The following is an 11,005-nucleotide window of genomic DNA, read 5'->3' on the forward strand; positions in this document are numbered from 1 at the left end:
ATTAACAGTCAATCACCACCTGGTCACTAGTAGTTCAATATATTAGGACCAACTTAACAATGAGTTGTTTGGGGGAACAAAGCGTTAGATTAATCTGGAGTGATTTTCTATTGCCAAAAAGCTACAACAGAATAACAAGATTTGGACTTAAATCTCTTCCTCTTAACCTTTGCTATAAAATGGAGCATTTGCTTGAAACTGGTAACAAGTGTGATAATTAGAAGTGGTAATTAGAGTCACTATATTCAGTCTCATTGGTGGCTTGCAGGAAGCATAGAACAAGATGAAGAAAACAGAGAGTGGTAATAAAGAAAGGTTAATTAAACTTGGTTTATGGCTGCTTATATTACTTTATTGGGTAAGTTTTTTTAAAAAAAATTCAAATGTTCTTAGAGTTTGCTTTGGGTTTAACAAAACGGAGCTGGTTTCAGGAGCTTTTGTATAACTTTTAAAATGCTAATTTTGTTACTATTGAGAAGTTTGACTTACTGTCTTCTATAAATTCATAATACGATAGGTGGTTTTCTGTATGATTTAGTCAGGTGGGCAGCTGTGCTAGTCTGAAACAACAGGACAAAGTTAGAGTTCCGTGGCACCTTTCAGATCAACAAAGTTTAATAGGGCGTTAACTTTTGTGTCCATGCACACTTCTTACCCAGAATTATACTCTGTTGGTCTTAAAGGTGCCATTGGACTCTAACTTTGTTCAGTATGCTTTATTGTTTGCAAATTACTTTATTGATGTTGTGAGCCACCCCAAGCCCTGTGACACAGGGAAGGGGCAGGCTATAAGTCTAAAAATAAAATGTTCATAATTGTTATTTAATTGAGCATAGACTTGTATGTGTAGTATACAGCAAGTACAATGTGCTCCCAAGTGTGATATTCTATAAGATCACTCTACTGTTACTGTATGGCTCCTCTGATGGGGTTTCTCCAGTCAGCATTCTAAGATGTCTACTAGTAACAGGATGAGTCATGCTACTAACTAGCTTGTATAGCTTTAATAAAATATCCTGGCTTTTTCTAATACACTTCAGCAGAGGTAGCATTCTTCTATGTATTCTCAGTTCTCTGGCAAAGAAGTCCACAACTATACTCAGAAATTTACTTCTCTGGCAAACTTAAACTGGGATCCTGTCTGCTCCTTCAGAATATGTACATTAACAAACCCTGTCTCTTTCTCTTTAAATACTTCGAATAACGTCTGATATGGATACAAAATTGCAAGCTGGTTTTGGTAGTTTAATCCATTTGCAAAGTTGTTTGCTGTGCCGTGTATGAAGTTCCTGTCTAAGCAACCCAAACATTTCCTTGAATGCATAGAACTCTTTAAAGTTCTAGCTGTAATTATCTTTAAGACAGCACTAAGTATCCTTAATTAAAATACTGGATGTATGACGCTCTTGTCTAAGCAACCCAAACTTACATTTCCTTAAATGCATAGAACTCTTTAAAGTTCTAGCTGTAATTATCTTTAAGACAGCACTAAGTATCCTTAATTAAAATACTGGATTATGTTCTTGTCCTCTGTAATAGCTGGAGATCTCCAGGTGCCACCTCGAAGTTGGCAAGCCTAAATATTGGAATTTAAGATTACCTCCCCTTCGCCCCACCCTTTGATAGCATACCTGGGGAAAAGCTAGTCTTGCATTAGAGCAACTACTGTACTTTATAAAGCCAAATTGATAAGGGAGAATCATATATGGCATTTTTCTGTACTTTAATATTACTATGATTAAACATGCATGTGTGGAAGCTCTTTCACTGTATTTCTAAACTGAGAAAAGTTCAAACCAGTAAATGCCTGTAATGAAGATGCTAAAATGGAGGGACCTTGTTGGGACCTGGGGAAGGTTGGAAATCCACAAGAAGAGATCTCTTCTACCTCTGTAGTGGGTAGATGGTTCTTAATCCATTATGTCTTATCTTAAATCCTTTCCAGTTATTATATTTTACCATGCCTATGAGGAAAATGAATTCTCCCAATACATGCTGTCACCTTTTTATCTGAAAGGGGCAGTACACGTTTTCAGGTTCAATATGTGTGAACAAAACTGAACACCTTGTCTCTGTACCTGTGTTAAAACATAATGACTGAAAAGGACTCTAGACTAAATTGCTTTTAAGACTTGGAAATCAAGATTTTGTTTTTACCATGTATATCTTTGGTCTGTCTTCTAGACTTTTTAAAATTCTTGGCAAATTTGGAAGCCCATGTACAATGTTCTTTCTTTAAAAACCTTATACATTGAAGGGACACTTCAGCTGATTTGATGTACTTTTAGGAACAGGACACTTGTTTCCTGGACTGTTGTTAAACTAGCACCGAACCAGAATGATCCAGGGCCTTTTGGGGGAGGTGGAAGATGCTGTATCCCAATATGGTGTACTTGGCTTCTTCTTGGAGTGTTTTTTATTTGAAAATGTTTGAATGGGTTTGTTTCCAAGAATAATATTTGTTAATGTATTTGTTACCAAGAATAATATTTCACAGCTTCTGTTAGTGACTGTCAGCTCCTAACTATTCTAGATTTCTGGAGTTGCGCTAATGTGCATAGGTGTGTCAGTTCAAGTGAAAATTCATGATACTTTTGTGGTGGTAAATGAAAGCGCTTCAGGAGTTCCTGTGATCATCATGACTGTTGGCACAATGATCATCCTTATATCTACTTTTGGGGCAGTTGCCCTACAAAAGCACAACTCAAAGATGATCAAACTGGTGAGTGAATATGCCTTCATAAACATCTATTTAAAAAAATACTTCAAATGTATCCAAGAACAGCTCTTGGGTCTGGATGGATTTTTCATACCTTCTCTCTTCATGAATGGACATAAGATAAGTAATTTGGGAGAAGGTACAGCAGTCTTCTTAAAGCAAAACTGTATATATGAAGAGATAGGATTTATACCCCGCCCTTCACTACCCAAAGGAGTCTCAGAGCGGCTTACAAACTCCTTTCCCTTCCCCTCCCCACAACAGACACCCTGGGAGGTAGAAGAAGAAGAGATTGGATTTATACCCCGCCCTTCACTACTCAAAGGTGTCTCAGAGCGGCTTACAAACTACTTTCCCTTCCCCTCCCCACAACAGACACCCTGTGAGGTGGGTGGGGATGAGAGAGCTCTTGACAGAAACTGCTCTTTTTCAAGGACAGCTCTTATCAGAGCTACGGCTTGCCCAAGGACATCCAGCCAGGTGCAAGTGGAGGAGTGGGGAATCAAACCCGGCTCTCCCAGATTAAAGTCCGCACACTCAACCACTACACCAAACTGGCTCTCAGTTTTAGCCTTAAAACTGAAGTTTGAAAATAGATTAGTCTATGATATGGAACTAGTGTTGCCAGTTCTGGGCTGGGAAATACCTGGAGATTTGGGGGGTGGAGCCTGGGAAGGGTGGGGTTTGGGGAGGGGAGGGTCTTCAGTGGGATGTAATGCCATATCTAATGGCAGAAAGTGAAGAGGACCTTAAGAGCCTCTTGCTCAGGGTAAAAGAGGAGAGCGCAAAAGTGGGCTTGAAGCTCAACATCAAAAAAACTAAGATCATGGCATCCGGCCCCATCACTCCTTGGCAAATAGAAGGGGAAGTCGTGGAAGTAGTGACAGACTTCACGTTCCTGGGATCCCAGATCACCACAGACTGTGACTGCAGCCATGAAATTAAAAGACGCCTGCTCCTTGGGAGGAAAGCGATGGCGAACCTAAACAGCATGATAAAAAGTAGAGACATCACCCTGCCAACAAAAGTCCACATGGTCAAAGCAATGGTATTCCCAGTAGTCATGTATGGCTGCGAGAGTTGGACTATAAGGAAGGCCAAGCGCCGAAGAATAGATTCTTTTGAACTATGGTGCTGGAGAAGACTCTTGAGAGTCCCTTGGACTGCAAGAAGATCAAATCAGTCAATCCTAAAAGAAATCAACCCTGACTGTTCCCTGGAAGGCCAGATAATGAAACTGAAGCTCAAATAAATGTAACTGGGGATGGTTAAAAGGGTTAAAAGATTGACACAGTTCATAAGAAGTACAAAGACGAAAAGTCTGAATGAAGTATAAAAAGCTAGTTGGAGATCTCCCCTCTCGGGTTTTTAGTTAGTAGTGGGTTCTTTACTTTCTCCCTTATATGTAGCTTTCCCTTTCCCTTTTTTCTGTTCTAGTTTTTGTAGTGTTTAAAAAATCAATTAAAAAATCCCCTCCGGGGGCTTAAAAAAAAAAGATGGAAGTTATGTGCCTGTGTTGGGAAAGCTGGTCTTCCCGGGCTGTCTTGTCACCCTCTTCCCCCAATCACTTGTAATGAGGTCCTTGGAGAGAACAATTGCAAGGATGCAATAACTCAGTATAAAGAACTAATCATGTATTTATTTTTCTTTGATGAAGCAACTTATAAGTGAGCATCACATGAGAGCAATTTATCTTGAACACCTGCCTCCGTGCACCTGCCCCTCCCATTGCTGAGCAACTATGGAAATAGTCTTCGTTAAACTAAAAACCACTCAAGTTGTCTGGCCTCTAGAAAAGGACAAATATCTCCCAAGGGCATCACTTGCACCTGCTGATGTGACCTTGGGTCAGTCGCAAGCTCTGGCACGGCTGTCCTTGAAAAAGAGCAGTTTCTGTCAAGAGCTCTCTCAGCCCCACCCACCTCACAGGGTGTCTGTTGTGGGGAGGGGAAGGGAAAGGAGTTTGTAAGCCGCTCTGAGACTCCAAGTGAAGGGCGGGGTATAAATCCAATCTCTTCTTCTTCTTCATTAACCTCTCATAGGTCCAATCGGCGTCTAGCATTTGCTCCACTGTTTTACCAAACCCACGCTGGAACAGGAATTCCCCTCTAAGTTGCATGCCACTTTCACTTTGATTGATTGTCGGGATTTGATGGCAGTGTCCCGACTGCATGCTGCTTTCACTTCGTTTGATCTCTCGGGTTTTATGGCAGCGTCTGCATAAATTTGTGGCCATTCAGGGGTGACTCTGCAGTCAGTGCAGTGTTGGCCCGGGGTATCTGAATGTGGTTTCGAGCCGCGTCTTTCTTCTGTTCCAGCGTGGGATTAGTAAAACAGCGGAGCGAATGCTAGATGCAGATTGGGCCATATAGTGTCCTTTGAGATGAAAAGCTGGGTGACTAGTCGTGACCAATGTTCCCTCTAAGCTGTGGAGTCTTGTGAGCAGAAATCCTACTTTGTGAGCTCCTGGCATTAAAGTTGTGAGCCAGCGATTTGGCTGCTGTATCAATTAGTTTGCTCTGGAGCCCCATCCTTCCTGAGCGAAGACAGAAATGTGTGAGCCGGAGGCTAAAAAACTGTGAGCTGGCTCACACTAGCTCAGCTTAGAGGGAACACTGGTCGTGACCGGGACACGCTAGAAGGGGGACTCGCTTATCAGATCAGGAGGTGCTCCTGATGAGGAAAGCCCTGAGACATGGCTGGAAGCAAAACAGCAGAGCTATTTTTGGGCAGGAACGCACAGGAACGGAGTTCCGGCTAGCTCCCAAATTGGCCACGCCCAGCAGGAACTCATTGGCATAATAGGCCACACCCTACCACCTGGAGGCTGGCAACCCTATATGGAACAGCTTTATGCTGCGCTAGACCACTAGTCCTCGTAGTCCAAGTACTGTCTACTTAGGCGGCTGATGGCTCTTCAAAATCTCAGGCAGATGGAGGCTTTCCCAGCACTTGCTACTGAATCTGTCAGAAATTCAAGCCAAGGACTGCCTGCCCCCCTTACCCCGAGAGGTTGTGTGAACCGGCATATCAAGATGGAAGTTATGTGACTTCTGGTTGATGGCGGCACGCTCACGGACTCACCTTTTTTCTACAAAAAGAGCCCTGCAAAACAGTATGCCAGCGGCTCTCCGGAGTCTGCTCAGAAAAGGCAAGACAAACCCCAGGTGGAGCTGGTGAGGGCGAACAACCCTGGAGACAGCCCAGGCGGCAGCTATTAGGTGGGGCAGCAGGTCAGCCAAGCCAGTGTTGAGGCAGGGAGAGGTTTTCTGGGGGGGAGAGGGTGACAGGCGGTAGCAAGGGGGGAACTTCCGAGCCACAAGGCAGAAAGAGTGCTGCCGACCACTTCCTCTCACTTGTAGGTCCGGCGTCTTAACCACTTGAGCCACCCGCAGCACCGCAGCTCCTCCTCTCACTGTAGGTCTGAATAAATGTCTGGCTGAACTGACTGGAGAGTTCCGCGTGTACTTGGGGGGGAATGGGACCAAGGACTCTAGACTCTTATCATGCTGGCTATGGACTGTATGAACAGGCCACCTGGGAGATGCCAAGTCCTGCCAGACTAGTGTTGTTTAGAGATCTGCTTTCTACCATAAATACTCGTCTCCTGAGTAAGGTTGTCAGCCTGTAGGCAGGACACAAATATCCCTCAGAATTATAGCTGATCTCCAGACTACAGATGAAAAGTACTGGGTTCGATACATCAGGACTCGGACCACGACATAGGACATTTATTGGTGCTTCACACGTGGAACAAAAACTAACAGCCAGGTGGCCAACTTTATACATTTGGGGAGGGACGCCCCTTGGTTCTATTGGCAAGTTTAAACTTCCCGCCAATGTCCCTATTAGCTCCTTACTGGAAGTTCAGGAGCCCAGTCCCTATTGTCTTTGGGATCAAAGCTATGCTGCTTCTGGCTGGTGCCTGGCAGTGGTCTGAGGACATAACAACAGAGATACGTTCCTTTGGAGGACCTGGAAGCTTTGGAGGGTAGACTCCGTGGCATCACATACCCGCTGAGCTCCGTCCTCCCACAAATCTCTAGGAGTGTCCCAACTCAAGAGTTGGTATCCCTCCTTCATGAGCCATCAGAAACAGTATTTCATTTGCCACTTGATTTCAGGACTATAGGTACTGCTCAATGAATGCTGCATATGTATCCCGATAAATAACATGTTAAGAACATAAGAGAAGCCATGTTGGATCATGCCAATGGCCCATCCAGCCCAACGCTCTGTGTTACACAGCGGTCAAACCCCTGGTGCCATCAGGAGATCCACCAGTGGGGCCAGAACTCCAGAAGCCCTCCCCCTGTTGCCCCCCCCAAGCACCAAGAATATAGACCATCACCAACCCTGATCGATCTAGTAAGGGCTATCTAAACACTCTCCAGCCAAAAGAGATTTTTAACCATATATGGGCCACTTGACTTTTTGACTATTTCTAATCATTACCTCATTCCTTAAAAAGATTTGGGTGCCAAAACGAATGGATAAGTGTTGAATTTGGCTTTGTGGGTCTTTTGAAAGTAAGCTTGGCTTCTTAAATGGATTAAAATTAGATGAGTGAGGGAGCCAGGGATGGCTAAGTCTCAGAAAGTGAGGGTGCCAATATTTTCTGTGAGCTTCTTAACGTTTATCAGGACGCAGTTTTGAATCATTCGTAGTGGTTGAGCATTTAAAACAACACCTGATTTCCCATTGTCAGTTCATAGGTATGCTGCTGGCAGTCTTGGTTGTTGAAACCATAGTTGTTGTTTCTGCCTACTCCTACAGAAAGAAGGTAAGTGCGCTCTAAAATAACCTCTGTTTGCTTTTCCAGCTGTGTAGTCTTGCCAGAAACAGTCTGATCTTGAAAGCAAATGTCTTCCAGGAGGTGTGGGCAGCTGATATAAGCAGGATGACCTCCTGCTTGCCTCCTCTAAACTCAAATCCAGCACTCTTTGTGCTTTCCCCTGGAAGGAGTAATGCTTCCCTCCTGCTCCACCCCAAAACCAAAGCTATTAATTCTTAGGAAATGCAAGGAGATGAGAAGCCTCCTGTAAATTATTATAATCTGGTAACTTGTAGTTGCGTGTTAACACAGAAGGCGAATGTTGTGTGGTTGGATTCTTCCATACGCCAACACTACCCTGTGTGCCCCCTCAACAGCCTCTGCAGATGGTTGGGAAACCTTTATAAGCAAAATGCCATGTGTCAGAGGGGTTGCAGAAAGTAGGGGGCACTGGGGAAACCTTTATAAGCAAAATGCCATGTCTCATAGGGGTTGCAGAAAGAATGAAATTGCCCCTTTTTGCTTTAGCAGACCTCTGAGCCAAGCTTCTTCCATTAGTGCAACACTGGGCAGTTTTGCCCCCCTACTCCTCTCCCTCATTGCAGCCTTTCTCGACAGCGTGGCATTTTGTTCCGGTGGGTCACCCGACTCTCAGCAGAGGCTTTGTGGAGGGGAATGTCAGAGGAAGGTGAGGAAGATGTGTCTGTTCTCATTCATGGTAGAATTCAATCGGCTGTGGTGCTTTACCCTGGATATCAGGGTCCACTGTGCTCTGGCCAGATGGCCTGTCTGCATCAGACATTTGTGTGGCGATACGTTTCCAGATGTTGAACCCTTGGTCTACTAATCTGACCTCCTGAAACAATATTCCCTGCCCGGATTAAACCTTCTTCTAAAATAACAACCCAATTAAATGCTGAAATTTTAAGCCAGAAACCACCTGCTGTTCACTCATAAATGTAGAATAAAAACTAGGAGGAGACAGTATGGAAATATATACTTTGGCTGCATCTGCCAATCAGTCAAACAGCCAGACATCACAAAACAAATGAGTAAAACCAGAGGCCCTGCAAGGAACACAGCTGCCAGCTATGTCTTACCAGGTTTTGCAGCCAAATCAGGCCTATAGAGTAGAGATGTGTGTGCACTTTTATGTGATGTTTGACTGTTACAGCTGGTGCCTACATTCTCTCCAGACTTTCTCTCCCTCATTTAAGGTGTATATCCCTGTTTCTAGCTGAGAGTCTATAGAAAAACTGCATTGCCAGTTCAGGACAACTCATGTGCAAAAGGTGTAGTGTTGACAACTGCCGGGGGGGGGGGGGGGGGGAAGTCCTGTCCTTTTAATACAGGCTTCATGGGAAGTACTTATCTCCATACCATGAAAAGCTTCAACTGCCCATTTCCACACATTAAGCCTCTGTTCAAGGGAAGGACACTTTTCTCCAGGCAACCATAAAAAGGGGTTCTGAGAAGCATTTAAATCCCTGCCTTATTAGTAAAGAAGAAGCCCTAACTAACAAAAGAACTGAATTTTGATTGTTAACATCTTGTTTGGTGTCCATTATTGCCCAAGATGTTTGAGTTTCCCAGCTGTTTAGATACACAGAATATCTTTTGTCTCCTTCTCTTCAAATTATTTCTATTTCATTTTTTATATAAAATATCATTCTTATAGCAACTCAGAAAGACAGACTTGGCTGAGGAGCGATTTGCCCAAAGCCCACTTGAGGAGATCATGGCTAAGTACAGAGCTAAAATAAGTCTTCCAAACCAACTATGGCCCCGGTCACACGGCAAAGTTGCCGCCGGAGAGGCACGGGAGTCCTGCGGATTTTCCGGGTGCGATCTCACCCAAACATCTGGGAAGCGCAGTGCTCCCATGGCGATCGGCATTTCCCCTGACCACGGGACCTTGACCGGGACATGTGCTCGGGCAACTGTGCGTTAGTTTCCTCCGGGGCAATTAGCCACACCTCCCCCTTGCGATATCCGGCCCGTGTGACTGGGGCCTATGAAATAAATTAAGATCAATTGTAATTTTTGGTTATCCCTCTGTGTCTAGAAATGGTTATCTTCCCTCATTTTGCTCAATTACTTTCTTCTGACTTCAGAAAGTAATACGTGAGGAATCCTGTGCATCATTATGTATTAAGCAAAATGTGTCTGTTAATGCAGTTGCAGCAGACTTTGTTGAGGAGCTTCTTAGAGACCTTGGACAAGTATAATATTGACCTGCCAATCACTAAAGCAGTGGATGAACTACAGAAACAGGTAAACTACCTTTCCACTCATAAATATTAAGAGCAGTAGTAAAGCCAACATTTTCATAGTTAGAATCAAAAGTGGGAATTGTCAAGGAGGATGTCTTCAGTCATTCTGCTATTTTTTAAGTCACAAACTAGATGTGCACATTTTTCAAGAGTGGCTCTGGACTCCTTGCAGCCACACAGCAGCTATAGGGAATGGCTGTTACAAAAAACAAAGGAGAGTCTGTTTGGGCTTGGATCACTGCTGCTGGGGTGGGTGGGGGGGCTGTGGCTTACCTTCAGCCACCTGCCCATGCCGAAACAGCAATGAGGGGGGATTATTTCCCTGTTTTTGCTGCTCCATGTGGAGTATTCTATGCCAGTCCGCGCAGCTGCCATAGGGAATCTGGACTCAACTCTTTAAAATCCCACATGTCCAGTTTGGCCCTTTGACAGGTTTTTGGCAATACTTGAATACATTTGACCGGGGCCGCTGCCGGACTGAGGTACAAAAATGTGCCCATGAAGCAACAAGCAGTACAGAAATGGATGGGACTAGCAGCCCCTTCACCCTGTTCCACACACTGCTGTCCCCACCTCCCATTTCCCCCATCATGACTGCACAAAAGTGCAGGCACAGTGATGTCTCTGTAGCCCTGAAAGCAGGGCTATTTTGGGGCAGGAACGCACAGGAACGGAGTTCCGGCTGGCTTCCAAGTTGGCCACGCCGAGCAGGAACTCATTAGCATAATAGGCCACACCCAACATCAGAAACTCATTAGGATTGGCTACATTAGGGGTCTGTGGCCTAACATGCAAAGGAGTTCCTGCTACAAAAAAAAAGCCCTGGGTTTTGACAACAAACAAGGTAAACAGAATAAGAAGCAAAAGGTGGGTGTGGCTGGATGAGCACACTTCTGGTAGCATGGGGGTGTGGCCTAATAGGCCAATGAGCTGTGCTGTCAGGGGTGTGGCCTAATATTCTAATGAGTTTTTGCTGTTGGGTGTGGCCTATTATGCTAATGAGTTCCTGCTGGGCTTTATCTACAAAAAAAGCCCTGCCTGAAAGTATCTACACACACACACACACACACACACACACACACACACACACACAATTCTGTAGCACTACAGCGCATTTCATGGCAAGCAAGCTGCCCCATGCCATTCTGAAAGTGGAGTTCAGTTCTCTTCTCTCCCTGTCTGTGTCCTCAAGGTGGAATTATCCAAACAGCCACCCCTTTAAACTGGAGGAAAACAAAA

At 44.5% G+C, this 11,005-nt stretch overlaps 1 protein-coding gene across 1 annotated transcript in view; it reads left to right on the forward strand.

Annotated features, from left to right (window-relative positions):
- The first annotated feature begins 283 nt into the window (after nt 1–283).
- Nucleotides 284–11,005, forward strand: part of LOC107112876 (tetraspanin-6-like) — a 14,512-nt gene continuing 3,790 nt past the window's right edge. The window contains exons 1-4 of the mRNA XM_015414072.1: nt 284–358; nt 2,534–2,722; nt 7,428–7,502; nt 9,672–9,767. Of these exons, the coding sequence (XP_015269558.1) occupies nt 284–358; nt 2,534–2,722; nt 7,428–7,502; nt 9,672–9,767 (435 nt within the window). The remainder of the gene's footprint in view (nt 359–2,533; nt 2,723–7,427; nt 7,503–9,671; nt 9,768–11,005) is intronic.

This window comes from Gekko japonicus, unplaced genomic scaffold (assembly GCF_001447785.1).
Source record: "Gekko japonicus isolate JY-2015 unplaced genomic scaffold, Gekko_japonicus_V1.1 scaffold3494, whole genome shotgun sequence".
In the NCBI taxonomy this organism is placed as follows: domain Eukaryota; kingdom Metazoa; phylum Chordata; class Lepidosauria; order Squamata; family Gekkonidae; genus Gekko; species Gekko japonicus.